Consider the following 20,875-nt stretch of genomic DNA (forward strand, 5'->3'; position numbering starts at 1 on the left):
AAACTGACTCTTCAGCCAATTGAATTGGGCAATTCTCAATGAGCCGAGCAGAGTCCAAACTCCCAAGTGTAGAGCCAAGCATATTACTGGAAAATATTTTGTTGAAGCTTTTCATCTTCCCTTTATCAGGACAATTACAGGAATGCCAATGTCAGGGAAAATAACAGCTTTATATGGTACGAGAAGCGTGCTAATTTGCTTGGCTGAGTATTGCATTCCGTTTTAGGTTTCCAAGTCTGTTGGCTGAAAGCTACCTAATCAACACTTAATTCTATGATAAAAGCAACTACTACAAATGCTGGAAATCTGAAATAAAAAAGAATATGCTGGAAATACCCGGGTAGCATCAGGAGAGAAAGCAGCATACTTAATATTTCAAATTGGCGATCTTTCACCAGAACTGGAGAAAGTTATTTAGAAATGTAACCTGCTTTCAGCAAATACAAAGCCTGGGAAAGCCAGGGAGGGATCGAACAAAAGGGAAGATTTGTGATGGGCAGGAGGCAAGAGTAATTAAATGACAAAGTCACGATGGTGCAAGGCAAAGGTGGATTGCATTGGGGCAAGTAAAGAACATGAGATGAGTCTTGTGAACCTGTAAATGGAATGGCAGGCTCATTACCATCAGCTGTTGTCCAAAAGAATGGATAAGTAGTTATCGTCTGTCATGATTGAACTCCAAATCCAGAAGGTGCAAAATGCCTAATCGAAAGATTAGGTACTGCTCTTGAGCTTTTGTGTTTAATTTTAACAATCAAGGAAGCTGAAGGTAGACGTCAAAGTGGGAGTGGAATGGAGAATTAAAATGGCAAGTGCCCAGAAGCTCATGGTCATAATTGTGAACAGAGGACGTTTACAGTGATAATCTATTTATTTAACTCGCCCCATATTGTCCTTTGCATTGTTACGTGTAATTCTCTTCTCCACCTCATCTGTGATAGTATGACTAAATATTTCCTCTAGTATAGCAAGTACCTTTCAATCAAACTCTGCCATTGGGCTATCTGCCTGCTTTGAAATCACTTCCGTTTTAGAATCTGAACTTTAACTTTTGTGCAGAATGCACCATTTTCTCTGCAGAGTTAAATTCTTTCGAGACTTTTTCTTTTTCTTTCTTTTTCCATCGGCATTCCATATTTTCATTCCATATTTTGAAATTGGTAAATATGTATCTTATCTCAATTAAAAAAACATGCAAGTGTAATATTGTTGCATATTGAGAGATTTGTTTTAATGCCATTTCCCATGTGACTTGAGTGGTGTTATGTTTGGAGCAACTTCTCCCTGTTGCCCAACCTCCCAAAGTTGCAGCTTTCGCCCTTGCCTAACCCCCTGTTCCCCGACTTGCCCTCTTACCATTTCGCCTGAACTTGCATTCCTGATCGAGATCCAGATTTGAAGCTCACAGTGAGGGTTTAGGAGAGGGAAGCAGCAAGCGAGGGGAATTGAAAAGCACGATAGCATTGCAGCTCGACATTTCTGCATCATTGGGACTCCCACTTCCACACACCTAAGCTCCGGCTTCTGATCAGATTGGGATCTTGAACAGGAGAGATGAGCAGTGAGATGGTGAGTCAGGGAGTGGGAGGTTTGGTGAGATCAGAGGTGGGTCAGAAGTGAGAAAATAGATTGTAACTCTGGGATGGGGATGGATCTGAAGCAATTGGAAGGACCAGGGAGTGGGAGGTTTGGGAAGCAGGATTGGCAGCAAGCAGGAGGTTCTGAAAGTATAAAGTTACATTTATACCGTAAACTTTATTTATTTTTTTCATTTACTTTAATGTAAAATATTGCACTTATTTAAAAAAAAATAATAAATTTAGAGGAGCCAATTATTTTTTTTCCCAATTAAGGGTAATTTAGTATGGCCAATCCACCTAACTTGCATATCTTTGAGTTGTGGGGGTGAAACACACACAGACACGGGGAGAATGTGCAAACTCCACACAAACAGTGATGCGGGGCCGGGATTGAACCCGGGTCCTCGGTGCCGTAGGCAGCAGTGCTAACCACTGCACCACCCTGCCCCCTAAAGTATTGTACTTATAATGTTTTAATATGTTTTTTTCCTGATAATGACGGTCCTATAGAACTTAACTATAGTTTTAACATTGAATCCTATGGGAACAAATGTTTCATTTAAAATTGTTTCACTTAGTGTTATGATTTTCAGGAACACATCTACACTTGTGAGGACCTGCTGTAATGTAGCTCTTTCCAAAGTGTTAATTTTGTTAATTGGTTTTAAACTATAATTCTCTGATACGTGTCAAATACGGGCAAGTGGGACTACTTGGTGATAGAAACTGGGCGGCATGGACAAGCTGGGTCAAAGGGCCTGTTTCCATGCTGTAAACATCTATGACTTATATCTGATATTTTCTTGCTTAAAAAGAGCTCGAGTGGATTATGGTGTTGATTTCTTCCAAGAATGCATTGCATTTAGACACTCATATCCCACTAAAACCTTCAGATCTGTTTCAAATTCAGAGCTGTCAAAATGGGTTACTTGACCAGTAAGTACTCTACCATGGGAGCTTGAGTTTGTGCATCATCTGAGCTGGCTGATCTCTGCAGGAGTAGCACTAAAATTGGTTAGGGAAGGGAATTTGCACATTTCATCATCCAATAGTATTTGGATGTGGTAGTTCAAGTGAGGACAAGATTGGGCACACCTGTACTTTCCATACTGACCTATATGTGAATAATGACTGATTTGGTGAGGAACTAGATGGTAAGTAGCACCTGTGGAATTGTGCTCGATAGAGTCCTGCCTTCAGGAGAACAAGAAGTACAGTCAAGTTAAAAATCTTTAATTGACTTCCTGCTAACAGCCAATGACAAGAGTTTCATGATTTCTAGTTGGGGGGGTGGGGGGGTGCAAATGGAGTAAATGGGCACATAACAAAGTGCATTGAAAATTGTTCGGCCTCAAATCTGTAGATAATTAACAATAGAAGAATGAAAGATAAAAGATTAACCAATCTGATCCTTCATGCCACACTCAACCAGATTGTATGGATATTAAGGACCATTAATTTCAATAGACATCATGTTAAATTCTTCCAGGAAATGCTGAAACCCTGATGGTTAATATTTTCCTACTTTGCCTGTTTGTTTGTGCCTAGTCCTGTTTTTGTAGCCACATGAGATGTTCAGATTTCTGTTAAAAGTGTTTGTTAAATTAAATATCTATTGACAGCTCACCAATGTCTATTTTCCCTCATTTAACTGCATTAAAATGGACATAGTTTATGTAATGCAGTTTACTGTGGATACGTGCGAAGTAATGTGTTTTGGGGCAAACCACAAAATGTGAATATGCACCCAATAGGAAGATAGTGAAGGGTGGTCAAGACCAATTTCCCTGAAAGTGGATGTGCAGGTATCTTAACACTGCAAAAAGATCATTCTACGTTTTGTAAATAGGATGGCGTAGAAGAATGAAGTAATAAATTTGTACAGATCATTGATAAGACCATGTTTAGAGTAATTTTCAGCACCCCATTATAGAAAGTGGCATTAAAGGTCGTCGACAAAGATTCATTAGGATACATGGGTTGGAAAGCTGTTGTTGAAAGGATAGACTTGGTATAATGAGATTATTTCTGCAGGAGCTGAGAAGACTTAAGTGAGAGATGTTTTAAAAATGTATGGAGTTTTGATAGTGAATAGGGAGGTAATATTTCCTCTGGTTAGTAAGTAATGAGGAGTTGTTTATTTCAAAAAATGGATCGCCAAACACTGGTTCGGAAATGTTTCCCTATGCAGAGGTATGATAGGGCATGAGATAATTTGTCAAATAGTGGCTGAGGCAGGAACCATTGAATCTTTTAAGAAAAAAAACATGAAGAAATATGTGAAGCAAATAAAGATGCAGGTCTTGGGGGATAGAGTGAACCATGCAGCCAGTTTTAAATTGTTGTAACAAAGCCATTGCAGACAGGATCATTCTAATTGCCTCCTTATGTGGTTCAAACCTTTGTGGTTCAAAGTTCAGTTTAGATCATACCAAATTTAGAATTGCTAGCGATCGTATTGTTCAGATTAGGCAGACATCTGTTTACAGCGCAGCATCTTTTATAAAAAAAAAAAAAATGTATGTTGCAAACTAAATACATCGATGCCAAATTTTGCTCATTATAATTTCCCATTTTTAAAATGTTTTTCCCAGGATGATTCTGGAAAAGGAAGGTCCCCGTTCTCTCTTCAGAGGGTTGGGACCTAATCTGGTAGGCGTCGCACCCTCTAGGTAAGCAGTCAAACTATAGCTTTGCATTATTTACAGTAAACTTTATCCAGGAATGATGTGCAAGATGGGTATTTTTCAAAATATGTTTATTAAAAATTTTCCAGAATAAACAAAATCTTACAACAGAACTAACCAAATTTACGCAATAGAAGAAAGAGACTTACAAGCAAAATCACATATTAAGTTTAACCCCAGGAACTAAACTAAACCCCCTAACAGCTGATGGTGACTAGTTCCTTAAAAAAGGAAATGAATGGCTGCCATCATAGGTACAACTCTTCTACCGACCCTCTAATGGTCTACTTAACCTTCTCAAATGTAGAAAAGACATAAGGTCACCCAACCAGGTCGAGGCACTGGTAAACCTCCACCCAAGCAGAACCTGTCTCTGGGCTATCAACGAGGCAAAAGCGAGGACATCCACCTTCACCCCGACTGAAGCATCAACACGTCTGGTACTTCAAATATGGCCACCAGCAGACATAGATCCAAATCAACATTGAGTATCTCCGACATGGTGTTGAAGAAGCCCAGAACCTTACCGACTTGGGACAAGACCAGGACATACGAATGTGGTTAGCCGGTCCTAAGAGCAGCGCTCACACTTGTCCTTCACCCCAGAGAAAAATCCACTCATCCTAACTTTAGTCAGATAGGCTCTATGCACCACCTTGAATTAAATCAAACTTAGTCCAGCATATGAAGACGTGTGATTGATCCTGCAAAGAGCCTCACTCCACACTTCATCATCCAGAATGGGACCCAAAACACCCACCCATTTTGTGCTCGCCTCACTTAATGGAGCTGACTCTGCTGAGTAGATCTCTCTCTCTCTCTCTCTCTCTCTCTCTCTCTCTCTCTCTCTCTCTCTCTCTCTCTCTCTCTCTCTCTCTCTCTCTCTCTCTCTCTCTCTTTCTTTTCTCTCTTTTCTCTCTTTTTCTCTATCTTTTTTCTTTTTTTTCTCTTCTCTCTTTTTCCTCTTTTTTCTCTTTTTTTTTTCTCTCTCTTTCTCTTTTTTTCTCTTTTTCTCGCAACTCATGCTCCTCTCCCCCTCCACAACTGGAATGGCTAAGCTGATCAAAAAGTCAGTCATGACTGATCCATCAGTTGGAGGCTCTGATCTGTAGAGACCCCGATTGAATGATTCAAAAGTCGCATTAACCTAAGGAGGGGCGGAAACCAGGTAACTGCTCTAGTTGCCTACCTGTACGATCTCCTGGGAAGCCGCCTGTTTTTTCAGATGATGAGCTAAAAGGTGCCTGGCCTTCTCACTGTATGCCCTCCAGCATCGCAGCTGGCCTACCGCTCTGTTGATCATAGCTCGAGTTGTTTCTGCAGCTTTTTCCTACTTGCCAACACTGGTGCTCCACATCAAGAATGGAGTCCACCAGCCTCTGCCACTCTGTCCTCGCTGTGTTCACTCTGTGCGCTTTATAGGCGATAGTTTTGATATCTAAGTAAGTATGTGCTGGCCCGGGAAAGGGTCCAGAGGATGTTCACAAGAATGATCCCTGGAATGAAGAGCGTGTCGTATGAGGAGTAGTTGAGGACTCTGGATCTGTACTCGCTGGAGTTTAGTCGGATGAAGAGGGGATCTTATTGAAACTTACAGGATACTGAGAGGCCCAGAGTGGACGTGGAGAAAATGTTTCCACTAGCAGGAGAAACTAGAAACCGAGGGCACAGCCTCTGACTGAAGGGACGATCCTTTAAAACAGAGATGAGGAGAAATTTCTTCAGCCAGATGGTGGTGAATTTGTGGAACTCTGCCGCAGAAAGCTGTGGAGGCCAAATCACTTGGTGTCTTTAAGACCGAGATAGGGGCTACGGGGAAAGGGGATGAGAAACATATTAGCTATGAATAAATGGCAGAACGGACCCAATGGGCCGAGTGGCCTAATTCTGCTCCTATGTCTTACTGTCTTATAATCTCCTCCTTGAGGACTACCTTAAGGGCTTCCCACGGTGTGCAAGGTGAGATAGACTCACTTTTATTACATTTTATCTAGTCCCTAATGGTAGTGGACATGCGTTCACAAAATTTCTTGTCTGCTAATAATGTTGTGTCTAACCTGACTGAGCAACAAATCAACAAAATGTGGGGCATGGTGTGAAATCACAGTCGCTGAGTGCTCAGCAGCCACCACAGATTTTTTTTTTTGGGGGGGGTAGGGGCGGAGAAAGAGAGGAGAGAGAAACAACCTCCCCACCCCCCCTTCCCCCCCACCCCCCAATCTGTTCCATTATAAACAACAAAGCTCTGGCCACTGCTGATGGAGTCAGAGATTTGGTTGTGGATCAATCTAAACTCGGATTCAGAACACAATTTGGGTCCCCATCCAAAATAAGCTGACGAGAATCCAAATCGGGGAGGAGGCCAGCAAGTTATTAATAAAATTTGTATCGTCCCAGTTTGGGAGATAGATATTAACCAGACCCCCCATAGATATTAACCAGAACCATTGGAGTGCCCACCAAAGGGCCACAGATAATAAAATGTCTGCCATTGAGTTGGCAAAGACGTTAGCAGCAGAGAATGTACCTTTTTATTAATTAATATTGCCGCACCCTGCGCCCTACCATCGAAGCCCGAATGAAAGACTTGTCCCACCCATCCCTTCTGCAGCCTTGTCTATTCCCCGAACCATAAATGAGTCTCTTGCAAAAATACCACATCAGAATTTAAACTCTTAAGGTGAGCATATATTCTCTTCTCACTAGGCCATTCAGTCCCATGACATTCCAGGTGACCAAATGAATTGGTGATCTTCACCCGCCCCCAATCTGGAGCCTGCCATTTCCACCAAGCGAAATGACCCAAAGGATACGTAAAAGGGACAGTAACCAGGCCCACCCAAGACGATGGCCACCAAACCAAATCACAAGATAAAACAAAGAAAAATCTGCAGGCATCGTCAGCTAACACCAACCCCCACCCCCAAACAACTTTGTCCTTGAACGCTACCACACCCAAATATGCATACAAATGGAAGCAAGGCAAACACAAACAACTAAAATCTACTTCTGACAAATCTAAATAAAACAAGAACTCCAAGCTCATTATCTAAAAAAATCTACTATAATGAGCTGCAGCCAACCCTTCAACACCACTCCCGTTAGTTAACTCTTAGGTTAGCAGGGAGGCTCCCAACTAGAGTTGAGCAAAATAATTACAAAATGAAACAAAATACTAAAACCTATATATGTGCTCCGAAAGGGAGCCATATATTTTCATAACAATCAGAACAGAACAGCCACCTAAACCTAAACCCCAAATCTAAGCCCAAACTGTAAAAATTCAACCCCAACAAGAACCGGAAAATACAAAAATAAACATTGAACCCCAACAATGCAACAATTCAACATGCCTGGCCCCAACACCCAAACAAACTCCATCATACCGTGCCCAACCTGTGTTTCTTAACAAAGGAGTCCACCTCTCCCGGCACATCAAATAAATAGTCCTTTCTCTCGAGGGTCATTCTAAGCCATACCGGGTACACCACGCCGAACCGGACTCCAGATTTGTACAGGGTGGCCTTGGCTTTGTTGAACACAGCCCTCTTCTTCACCAGCTCCACTTCCACGTCTTGGTTAAATCTCATGACGTGGCCTTCCCATTTGAAGTCACAATGCTCCTTGGCCCCCATCTCTGAACCTGCTCTTTCTCTTTGAAGCAATGGACCTTCACTGTTGTGGACCCTGAGGTTGAGGCCTCTGCCAGAGTATAGGGTGGGCTCAGTTCAACTCTGGAGAGGACATGAATCCAGCCTCCCCACCATCTTCCCGAACCTCTCTGCAAAGTACTTTGGGTGTTGGGCCTTTAATCCCCTCTGGCAGCCCCACAATTCGAATGTTTTGCCTCCTGGACCAAATCTCTAAATAATTTACCTTGGCCTTCAACGGTTTATTTGCTTCATCCATCAAAGACATCTCCGCTTCTGGTGATACAATTTGGTCACTCCAAAGGGCGACTTCAGTATCCTTTATGATGGTTCCAATGGGCTATCACTGTTTCAGTGGTCTTCTCCAAGGTATCTTGCATGGGGGAACAAGGCCTACTCCATTGATTTTCGGAGATCATCCGGCGCAACCAGCCAGTGTTCATCAAATTCCTTCGCCAAGGTCCCCGAAAGCACCTTGGCTGTTAGTGGAGTGGCGGAGCGCCAGAGGCTGCCTGTGCCATTTTGTCTGCCGACGAGCTCTGTGAGGCCTCCAATTCCATCGATGAACTTCCACTGTCCGCCTTCTTCCCCTGACTTTTCTGGGCAATTCACACATACAGGATCCCTCGCCCATTAATTTTATGGGTTTTAAAAGAAAATACCCCCTGAAACTGAGAGAAAAAGGCAAAACTTGCAATACTCTAGCAGGAGCCACCTTGTGCACATCTTCCCCCTACATTAAGCCACCAGAAGTCTTGTGCAAGATCGTCTTGGCATTTGTACATTCCTCATTCAGGTGGTTATCTTAACTTGCTGACTAAAATTGATGCTGTTTTTCTGACTATCCACAAAATTCAAGCTCCGTACTAAATGTAGATCTACCATAGTAGTTCAAACCAGTCCTATAAATTAGCAGTCATATAAGGTAGATGTCTTTCATGAAATGAAAATATGATTTGTTGATATGTTTTGAGTTGATTTTTCCTTTGACAATTATTTTTATGAGGAAGTTAATGGAAGAATCCGACTTGTGTCCTGTTCCTGCTAACATTTTGTATATGTCAGTCTCATTCTAAATTGAGGCTGGGGGAAAGATGATAAGAATTGGAAAAAAAACTAGAACTGAAGAGCCTGATATGCCAAGAAGGTTGGAGAAAGAAGAGAACAAGTAGAAAATGCAAGTAAAGCAGCCAGCCTAAAAATAAGTATTGAACATGCACAGTTATCTTCTGATTGTGTGCTGTTTGACACAAATAATAGTGGCACTATTGCATACCTATGAAACTTCATTTCACTTGCAGAAAGAAGGCATTTGGCCCATTATGACCAATCCAGCTCTCTGTCGAGCAAACCAGTCTTGGCTCAACATAACTTCCTTGCTTTTGTACACACTACTTCTATTTATGAAGCCCAAGATCCCACACATTTTCTTAATTACTCTCTCAGTACGTCTTGCCACTTTCAAAGATCCGTGCACGTGAGCCTCCAGGTCCCTCTCTGTCCCTGCGCACTCTCAGTTGCCCATAGCTCAGTTGGGAGAGCGTTAGACTGAAGATCTAAAGGTCCCTGGTTCAATCCCGGGTTTCGGCGTCAGGCCGAGAGCCGGCTTTCCTTGCTACCTGTTATGTTGCCCTGCCTTACGGGCGGCGTGTAACTCTTAAGTGGGCGGCACAGTAGCACAGAGGTTAGCGCTGTTGCTTCACAGCACCAGGGTCCCAGGTTTGATTCCTGCTTGGGTCACTGTCTGTGCGGAGTCTACACGTTCTCCCTGTGTCTGTGTGGCTTCCTTCCGATGCTCCAGTTTCCTCCCACAGTCCAAAGATGTGCAAGTTAGGTGGATTGGCTATGCTAAATTGCCCTTAGCATCGAAAAAAGGTTAGGTGGGGTTACTGGGTTCCGGGGATAAGGTGAAGGTGTGGGCTTAAGTAGGGTGCTCTTTCCAAGGGCCGATGCAGACTCGATGAGCCGAATGGCCTCCTGCACTTAAATTTTATGATCCTTAAAGAAGTCGATGAACAACTTCCTCCTCGAGGAGAACCCCTCCTCTGCATCTCTGATGGCGAACTTGGATTTTCTCCAAGTGCAGAAACTCAGCCAAATCGCTTACCCATACATACCCCTGCACTTGTCGGCTCCGAGACAGCACAACAAAATCCGTCTCCGTGCTATAGGTGACAAAGGTCATCACATCCGCCACTCTTTCCCACCTGCACTCCCGGATCCTCTGACGCGCCACATTTTGCCACTTCCAGACTCTGAGCTACAGTTACCGCTAAATCTTTGTCCTTATCTACAAATCCTGTCCAAACCCCCAACACCCTGAACTCCTGCATGCCCAAAACATGTAGTCATGGTTTGCCGGCCTCCCTGCACACCGCCCACAGCTATCCTCCATCCCTGGAAAGAATTGACTCATCCTGGACACCGCCGGCCCTGTGTACCACTTTGAGCTGGATGAAACTAGTCTTGCGCACGACGAGGGTGCATTAGCCCTCCACAAAGCCTCACTTCACACCTCTAGTCCCAAAGTCCCACCCAGCACTTACTCCTAATCTCCTCCACCTGGGCAGTCTCTCTTCAGAAGCTCCCCTTATATATCTGAGACCTTGCCCTCCTATTTCCTCTCGGATAGGAGTTTGTCCTGCAGCACCGGGGGGTGTACCTGAACCTAGTCCCCTTCGGTAACTGGTGTTACCCCTCCAAATCTGAAAACTCTCTCCAACAAACCAATCCATAAAATGTTCTATTCCCCACTTGTTGCCACCCCCGGATCCTCACATCCAACCCCGCCAGGGCAACCTATGATTGTGGCAAATTGGCACCCACAAGGGTCTTCCATTCTACAGTGCTGCTGGCACTGGTTCCACACCCGCAACGCTGATACCAACACCGAGCCTGTGGAGTATCTGGCCAGCGAGAATGAGAAGGGCGGCAGCAATAGTTACCTCAAACTGGTTCTTTTACAGGGGGCTACCTCCATCCGCTCCCACACCGACTGCTCCTCCACTGCCCATTTCCTTACCATTGCAGTGTTTTCTGCCAATAATAGTTTTGCATATTCAGCATCGCTAATCATCCCACCCATCGATCCCTCTCCAAAAACTCCCTCCTAACCCACGGAGTCTTACCCACCCACACAAACCTCAAAATCATCCCATTAACCTTTCTAAAAAACGATTTGGGCACAAAGATTGGGATGTTCTGAAACGCAAACAAAAACTTTGACATTGCCGTCATCTTTACTGTCTGGGCCCAACCAGCCAAAGAATATGGCAGCACAACCCACTTCTTAAAGTCTACCTCATTACCTCCATCAACTGTGCTAAATTCAACTTATGCAGCTAGGCTCAACTCTGCACCACTTGTATACCATAGTAACAAAAACTTACCCCCATACTGAAGAGGCCTCCTCCCCTATCCCTGGCATTAATTGGGAATATCTCCCTTTTCCCCATGTTGTGCTTGTACCCCGAAAAGAGGCTAAAATCCTCCATGATCCGATAAAATCTCCCGACCAGGTCCGAGATATACAGCAGGACATCATCCACATAAAACAAAACTCCGTGCCCCTGTACCCCCCCCCCCCCCCCCATTCTTCGCTCAATACCCTTCCACCCCCTCGAGCCCCTAAGCGCCATCATCTGCGGCTCAATCGCTAGGGCACAGTGCAGCGGAGAGACTGGACACACCTTCCTCTTTCCCCCAGTGCAAACAAAAATCCTCCGAGCTGACCTTGTTAGTCCGAACACTCACCTGAGACGCCTTATACAACAGTCAAATCCAAACCATAACCCTCTCAAACGATAACCGCCCCAGCGCCTCAAAGTACACCCACTCTACCCAATTGAAAGCTTTCTCCGCATCCATCACCACCACCTCTTCAACTTCTCGGCTCTCTGAAGGCATCATGATTACGTTCAGTAACCTCCGAGCATTCGTTGACAGCTGCCGCCCCTTCACAAATCCCGTCTGGTCCTCGCCTATCACCCCGGCACACAATCCTTTATCTGTGTCACCAGTACCTTTGCCAACAGTTTCGCAACTGCAATCAACAGCGAAATCGGGTAGTACGACCCACACTGCTGCGATCCTTGTCTTTCTTTAAAATAAACAATGTCGCATTCTGAGATAGCATGGGAGATCTCCCATCTCCATCGACTCATTATACATCTCGACTAATAGGAGCCCCAGCTCTGACCCAAACGTCGTGTAGAACTTGGCTAGAAACCCAACTGGATCAAGGGCGTACCCCGTTTGTGTTGACTCCATGCAATGCGTTACCTCCCTCAGCCCGATCGGGGCCTCCAGTCCTTGCACGTTCTGCTCTGCCACCCTCGGGAACTCTAGCCTCGTACCCTCAACCCCCGCTGGAGGCTCCGAGCTATACAATTTCCAGTGTAAAGCATCAAATACCCCATTCACCTCCTCCAGCTCTATTACCATCGTACCCCCGAAATCTCTCACCCATCCAGTTTCCCCAGTGCCTCCTCAGCTGATGCGCAAGCATCCTGCTGGCTTTCTCCCCATATTCGTATACTGCCCCCTGACCCTGCGCAGTTGCCTCACCAGCTTTCCCTTGGACACAAATCCAAACTCCATCGGGAGGTTCTGTCTCTCCTTCAACAGCGCCTCCTCACCTGCCACTGAGTACCTTCGGTCACCCCTCAGAATGGCCTCCACCAACCTCAACCTCTCAGCCCAATCCACCATCTCTTTGTGCGCCCGGATCAAGATAAATTCCCCTTGCCACTGCCTTCAGCGCCTCCCAGAACATGGAGGCAGAAACCTCTCCTGTCTTATTCTGCTCCACATAGTTCCGGATAGCCACTCCTATCTTTTCGCAAACCTCCTTATCTGCTAATGACCCCACATCCAACCTCCACTGCGGCCGTTGGGGACTCCCCTTTGCCACCCGCAATTCCACCCAGTGCAGCGTGTGGTCCAACACCACGATCAGCGAATACATCGATCCAGCCACCACTGCCAACAGTGCCTTGTCCAGGACAAAGATATCAATCCAAGAGTGCACCCAGTGGACGTGCGAGAAGTACGAAAATTAATTTGCCCTTGGTCTTTCAAACCTCCACGGGTCTGCCTCTCCCATGGCCGACACCTTCAGGGACCTGCTCCAGCCCCCTCTCCAGCTCCCCCGTTTCTCTCTCTCTCTCTCTGCCCCTCCCCCACCCAATAATCAGTCGGTGCATGTCCAGGTCTGTGATCTTTGCCAAAACCCACCTCAAAAACTTTACATTTTTACATTTACATCGTCTCAATTTGGGGCATGCACATTCACCAGCACCATGGCGCCCTGTCCAATCTCCCACTCTCAACACAAATCTACCCTCCGGATCTGTCACTATACTCCCCACCTCAAAAGCCACCCTCTTATTGATCAACATTGCCACCCCTCTCTTCATATCCAAATGGAATGCCTGCCCCACCCATCCTTTCCTCAACCTCGTCTGGTCCCCCACCTTCCAATGCGTCTGCTGAAGAAACACCACGTCGGCCTTCAAACTCCTCAAATGCTCGAAAACACGAGACCTCTAAATCGGCCCATTTCATCCCCAAACATTCCACGTAAACCACCTGAGATGCAAGCCATTCAGACCAGGCAACCCCTCCACTTTCCGCATAGCTAGCCTTTCTAGTATACCCTGCATATTCATTTTCACCCATGCACCATCTCCAAAGTTTTTTATGTGTCTACTCTGACCTCAGTAGTAACCTTGTTTTAAATCATTAACAATAAAGAAAAACCATACTGAACCATTTACCAATTTACTAGTTTCTGTGGTTTACACTAGTCGATTTCTTGGAAAATTCAATTTCTAAATTAATTTTCTGAAACTTTCAAAATGTGCTGAAGAAAATTAGCTGCACTTTAAGTTTCTCATTGAATGGGCGCAATCTGCAGGAGGTTGTTAGTGCGACCAGTGCTAGAGGCTTTGCTGGCTTCAGGCAAAGTAATTTTAAAACCAGCGTTAAAGATCACTGGAACTCTACCTATGTGACATTGCTGGTTTGACTTGCTGATTAAAAATAGCAGGAACTCTTCTCCAATCTATAATATAAATGACGGTTATATAAATGACTATGAAAACCAGGTTAACAAGTTGTGGTTCCTTTTTTTGCCGTCACGTAAATGAAGGATGTAATTTAAGAGATAAATTGCCTCCATTAATATGTGAAATATATTTGGGAATACCTATTTTCTTTATAACCACTTTACATTAACAGACTCGGAAAAGTAGTTGATTAACTTTATTGCAGTGCTATACAACCAAACAAATGTCACACGAAGCACTTAAACCTGTTGCAAAATTAATACAAATGTGCTTAATGGTGTTTTTTTTTCAAAATGATGTTCGTAAATCTTAGCAGTACTAAGGGCAAGCATATGGCTGTTGAATTTGCCTTTTGTGACTAAAAGCAATATCAAAAGGGCTAATTAAGTTGCTCTGAGTAGGGTCTATCTGTTCAATAAAAGCATTAGCAAATGCAGACGAATTTCGTAAATCGCTCACTTCAGTAGTAATTCATTAACGCAAATGTGAACACACAACATCTGCCAGCATTCAAAGTGCCACCTTTCTAAGCTTGATCGATATAACCTATTTATTCAAATTCGCTGTTCTGAAATGAAATAATACATTTTATGAATGACGATTGTAGAAAGAAAATTGCAATGACTTTCTATGTTCTGTTGCTGATGGGTTTAAGAATAACGGCAATGTGAAACCTTTATGCAAAATAGATAGCTGAAGGCTCGAGCCGCTTGATCTTTAATGTGTTACCATAGGTTTTTTACTTAATTAATGCCACCTTCTGAAAATGTTGAGAGTTCAAAGGAAATAACCAACTTGGTTGCAGTCCAAAAATACACCAGTTCTGACTGTGTAAACGTACCAAATGGCAAGTTGCAGAGCAGTACTGAACCAGCAAGCCCCTAGACTTCAGCTGGTATTGGGCCAGTGTAGCCACCTAAAATGGCTGATTCCCTATTAATTTGGCCAAAACCCGATTTAAAATGGCTATCCGAAAAGGCTGATGGGAAAAGCAGCCAACAGGACACAAACGGATAGCTGCAGACAGAATAGCGTATTCGGCTCTGGGGAAGTCGGCCCAGATCGATTCTCAAGACTATTAGCAGCACATCAACCCAGACATCTGCAGTTTAATCGGCTATCCCCGGGAACAATTGCAACATATTAGCAATTGAATGCCGGACCAGACCTGTCGGCGCCTGCAGTGGCCGAAACAAAGACAGGTGAATGACCACCACCCCCGATCGAGGAATCGCCCCGTTATTGGACATATCGAACCCGGTGATTGGGAACTAGTCCAATCACTTGGGACTCAGGGTCAAGGGCCGCCCCGAGAGGCGGGAAGCCCCTGGGCCCTATAAAGTGAGGGGCCAAGTTCAGATCTCTCTCTCTCTCTCCCTTCTTCACCTGCTCGAGACCTTCGCAAGAACATCGACCAGAAACAGTAAGTTTGACTCCAGCGATCGCTACCCGATAAAGACTCCTAGCCATCGACCCATATCAGCCTATTTGAATCCCGCGGGCCAGATCCGATTCGATAAGCCATTCGTTTCCCTGACTTGGTGGGCCCTTCCTAAAGTTAAGTATTGGCCAGTAGTGATAGGTTTCTATATAGATAGTAGGATTATTGTGTAAGCATTGATTGTTGTATATAATAAATGACCATTTTAACTCTTACTAAGCGGTGTGCTGACTTATTAATCATAACTCGAGCTTGAACCACGTGGCGGTATCAGAAAGATACCTGGCGACTCGTGAGCAAAGGTGACATAATCAGAGCTAATAAACTAAGGCTAAGAAGAGCAACATAATTGGCGACTCCGCCAGGACAAGACATAGAAGTGGAAAACCACTCCGGGAGAACCCCAGAAATTTGAATAGAATCCAATTGGAAGCAAAAACAGAAAAAAAAACCCACAAGTGTTCAAGCGGTTCTGGTTAATAATTCACAATTCTGAAGTGTGTGTATGCATGCGTAACTAACAGGGTTATAAGGTAAAACTGATAGATTTTTGTTGCGTCAAAACTGTCGGAATTCTGTATTTGCGGAAATTAGCGCAAGCCGTACCCGCATCTACGACACCACCTTAGCCCCTGTTCCAAATTTGAACGTAGCGAGCAGATAAGAGAGATGGCCATGCAGGCAATGCAACGCCTCATGAACCCCGAAGAATTTGCGGTTGCACCGATCAGCAGCATTAAAGTGGGACAGTGTCCCATTTGGGAAGTGGAAATTCGCAAATTTCTGCAGGGCAAAGGATGGCCCGTGTGGAGTGGTTTCTGTAATAATGACGACTCAGTTCCCGGAAGTATAGGGCATACTTGGTGGGAGAACATGAGTGAAATCCATAAGAAAAGCTTAGCGAAAGCGCGCAAGCCAATGGCAATCGTGTCCTGCATGGCACAATTGCGAGGCACAGAGGAGGTCGTCAGGACGCTCTGAAAAGAAATAGAAGGCATTCATCGTTATGAGTAAAATCGATGTATGCGAGATGGAAAAAGAGAACCTGGAATTGAAAAGGCAGTTAGAAGCCAAGGACGAAGAGGTGGCTGATGCCAAACGGGGTCACCAGTCTTGTCTGGCGCATTTAAGCAGTTTTCAATCCCAGTATGAGAAGGCTTATCAGGACACGCAGCGTGCCGTCCTGGTTAAGAAAGAGACAGAGAAGCAGGTGGAGGCGCTACAGAAGCAGTGTAGTGATCTCAAGGCAGCCTTGAGAGCGCTCCACGCTGCAACCACGGAACAAAGGCAGAGTACCTTAGACCATGCAAAGTGCCGAAAGCAAATTGCAGACCTGCAAGCAATGCTATCTGTCCAAAAGGGATTCCAAGACACCTTTGGGGAAAGTTTAGAACAGGAAGACGGCCCTGATTGGGAAGAACTGCAAGAGACAGCGCAGAGATATGTTCAGGGAACATGTGCGCAGGGAAAGCCCCAAAGGAGGAGAGCACCCCACCCCCTCACACAGCAGGTAATACAGGCTCCCATGAACCCTGTAACAACCCACCGCACCGCCACAGCAGACGAGGCGGAAGTCTTATATTCCACCCCCCTCACAGTGACCCAATTACGGGACGCGTGTGCTAAAATCACACCATTCCTCCCCGCTTCAGACCCACACCATTTCTTTGCCACCGTCAAACACCAGGCGACCATGTACGACCTGGATGAGAAAGAGCAGGTAAAGCTCAAGGTCCTCAGCTTAGATCCATCGGTCGCAGCAGCCCTTCCCGACCCACAGAATGTAGGAGGAGGCACCCTTGCAGAAATGCATACCGCAATCCTGGATGCGATCGGGTATAACCGGGACGACCCCGTAGATGGCCTAAATAAGTGCAGACAGAAAAAGTCTGAACACCCCACAGCGTTTGCAGGACGCTTGTGGAGTCACTTTGAAGCCGTTTGCGGAAACGTAGACCGAGCCCATTTGTCCGCAGACAATATGCCCAAATGGACCCGCACCCTTATCTCCCATGCCACGGAAGCAGGACAGAATGCCTGTAGTAATTATGACCCCTCGGAGGAGGCTCATAATGAGAAGTGGGTGGTCAAAAGATTGTCCCGCGTTTGGGAACAAGCGGCTCACAGTAAACCCGCAGCTAGAACCCCCGAGGAAAAGCAAGCCGCTGCAGACGTGCAGGCAGTAAGAACCACTCTTCACAACCCCGCCTGGGTAAACAAGGGAAAGAGCAGCCCCCCAGCAAAACCGCAAGAATGCTACAATTGCGGACAATTGGGACATTTTGCCAAAGAATGCAATGGCCCTAAAAAGCCACAGAGCCCAACAGACAGGCACTATCAATAAGAAAAAAACAGAACCCATACATAGCGTTAGCGCCCAGTCCGATCAGACAGACTTGACTGGAACGGACTGACGGTGTACAGGGTCCCCCAGCTGGGTCTGCGATACCCTTTGGGATAGGTCAGGACGACCCGTAGTCGCAGCAAAGGTTAGGGGACAGCCGATCGAGCTTCTCTGGGACACAGGAGGGCCCCGCGCAACCTTAAATTCCTCCACCTTTGGTAAGGACACGTGGCCCACCACAGCCACTATCACCCTCAGCGGCTTCACAGGCCACTCACAATAGGGACATATCACAACCCCTGTACCCATCCAAATCGGCACCATTAATACAAAACCCCCCGTAGTGTAAGTCGACCTGCCCCCAACGGCAGAGCACATTTTGGGGATCGACTTCATGAATTCTCACCACCTCTCTTTCGATCCAGTCAACCAGTGTGTCTGGAAGATGGCGAAATCCGCTAGAGCCCCCGCAACGCTCAATATAGGGGATTATATGAACAAAATTAGTGCAGTAGGCGAGTTTTGGTTCAACCCCACCACACTCAGCACGGACCGACAGGTTAGGGCAGTCCTGCAAAAGAACAGGGCAGCATTCGCAACCCACAAACACGACTGTGGACGGATGAACGGTTCCGTACAAATAACAGGACCGGACCCTAGACCCCAAAAGCAGTACGGATTCCCCCTAGAAGCAGAGGGAGAAATCCTAAAGGTTATAGAAAGTTTATTAGAGCAGGGCGTCCTAAGATCGGTAGCCTCAACTAATAATGCCCCGATTTGGCCAGTAAGGAAGCCCGACGGATCATGGCGCTTGACCATTGATTATCGGGAGCTCAATAAAGTCACCCCCGTAGCAGCCCCCACCGTAGCAACAAGTCCCGAGACCATGCTCAAACAGGGACTCCATGCCCGATATTTCACGGTTTTGGACGTCAGTAATGGGTTCTGGTCCAGTCCATTGACAAAGGCGTGCCAGTATAAATTTGCCTTCACTTTCAAAGCGCAGCAGTACACGTGGACATGCCTGCCACAAGGCTCCCACAACTCCCCCTCCATTTTCCACCGACAGCTGGCAGATGGACTAGCAAGATTTTCTCACCCCAAATGTCTGGTACAGTATGTAGACTATCTACTACTGCAGACAGACACAAAGGAAGAGCACATTGAGCTTCTGTCCGAACTCCTGGAATTACTACATTCCATTGGCTGTAAAGTAAACCCCAAAAAGGCCCAGATATTGGAAGAGAAAGTGGTATATTTGGGTACTGTTATCACACGGCAAACGCGAGATCGAGCACAAAAGAATTGACTCGATCGCTAAATTGCCCCTTCCGCAACACGTTTCAGCCCTCCGGTTGTTTTTAGGACTGGTTGGCTACTGCCGAAACCACATTGACGGTTTCGCCAGCAAGGCAGCGCCCCTCTCAGACCTCCTAAAGAAAGGTGCCCCCTGGGAATGGCTTCCGCAGCATACGGATGCTGTGGAATCATTAAAACAGGCGCTCATAGCCGCCCCCGCACTACAAGTTCCCGACCGGCTTTCCCCTTGCGCAATAGAGGTAGCGACCACAGACCGCACCCTTTCAGCCGTGCTCCTGCAGGAACAGCATGACCAGCTAAGACCCGTGGCTTATGCCTCCCGAATTTTAGATGCTGTGGAGCAGGGATTCTCAGTCTGAGAGACACACCTGCTCGCAGTTTTCTGGGCAGTCCAGTACTTCTCATACATTACCGGACTGAACCCCATCACCATTTTGACCGAGCACACCCCCACCCAACTTTTACTGGACGGACGACTTAAAGACGGTACTGTCAGCCAAATCCGCGCTGCTAGGTGGACCCTTCTCTTACAAGGACGGGACATCACAGTCAAACGGACCAAAACACACACATAGCAGACAATCTACAGTACCCCGGAACCCCCCATGAGTGTGAAATCATCTCGCCCCACCATAATACAGGTCCCTTTATCGCGAAAACACCCCCCAGAAAACTAGCCACTCCATCTCAGAACCCCCCTCACCCGGACACGTGTGATCCCATTAGGATCTATGTGGATGGATCTTCCACAGTCCTGGATGGGCGACGCATAACAGGTTGTGGGATTTATGTGGGGGACGCGCCCTCGAGGAAATCGCATTAAAATTACCCGGACACTTAGGCGCGCAGGCAGCAGAGCTTGCGGCCATCCTTCCCCAGCCCAGCAGACATATATTCAGACAGTCTATACGTGTGCAACAGCCTCACTGGCTAAGGCAGGATCCAGGCATGGGTACTTTAGGAAGCCCCCCGAGAGCGCCCCAGTGAGTGCGCCCCAGTGAGTGCGCCCCAGTGAGTGCGCCCCAGTGAGTGCGCCCCAGTGAGTGCGCCCCAGTGAGTGCGCCCCAGTGAGTGCGCCCCAGTGAGTGCGCCCCAGTGAGTGCACCAATGAGTGCAGTTCAGGTCGCGCAGACTAGGATCGAAGATCTAGCAGAGGCCCAGAAGCAGGATAGTGCTCTCACTGAAATCGTGAAAGGGACGTTTCCAGCCTCATACGAGAGGTACAGAAATACAATAACCACACATGACGGTGTGGTGTTGAAAGACACCCTTTATGTAGTTCCTGAGCAGGATAGGAACCAAATAATCTGTTTATTCCATGATGGTCATGGACACCAGGGAATCAAACCCACCGCAGCCCACCTCAAACAGCTTTGATGTTGGCCTAATCTCAAAGAGGATGTATCCCATTACATTGAGAATTGCCTCATCTGCGCTCAGAACAACCCAGATAGATATGCCAAAAAGGCCCAACTCAGCCACACCCGACCCGTTAACGGCACCTGGACTAACCTCCAGATCGATTTTATAGGTCCATTGCCCCCTTGCAGGAATGGCTATAAATATGTTCTGGTGGTCATAGACACTTTTACAAAGTGGGTGGAAGCATTTCCAGCCCGCACCAACACCGCGAAAACCACAGCCAAAATCCTAACCCACCACATTTTTACAAGATGGGGACTCCCCCGCAGTATTGAATCGGACCAAGGTTCTCACTTTATGGGACGGGTCATGCAGAACGTCCTCCCGATATTTGGCATAACCCAAAGATTTCACATTGCGTAC

The 20,875-nt window shown here is 46.2% G+C and overlaps 1 protein-coding gene and 1 non-coding gene across 2 annotated transcripts in view; both read left to right on the forward strand.

Moving 5' to 3' along the window:
- Positions 1-20,875, forward strand: part of LOC140389911 (solute carrier family 25 member 36) — a 98,661-nt gene that overhangs the window by 51,667 nt on the left and 26,119 nt on the right. The window contains exon 3 of the mRNA XM_072474552.1: positions 4,175-4,252. Coding sequence (XP_072330653.1) covers positions 4,175-4,252 — 78 coding nt within the window. The remainder of the gene's footprint in view (positions 1-4,174; positions 4,253-20,875) is intronic.
- On the forward strand, positions 9,437-9,507 carry trnaf-gaa (transfer RNA phenylalanine (anticodon GAA)). The gene has a single exon. It is a non-coding gene; the product is annotated as a tRNA-Phe (tRNA).

Source organism: Scyliorhinus torazame, chromosome 14, assembly GCF_047496885.1.
Source record: "Scyliorhinus torazame isolate Kashiwa2021f chromosome 14, sScyTor2.1, whole genome shotgun sequence".
Classification (NCBI taxonomy): domain Eukaryota; kingdom Metazoa; phylum Chordata; class Chondrichthyes; order Carcharhiniformes; family Scyliorhinidae; genus Scyliorhinus; species Scyliorhinus torazame.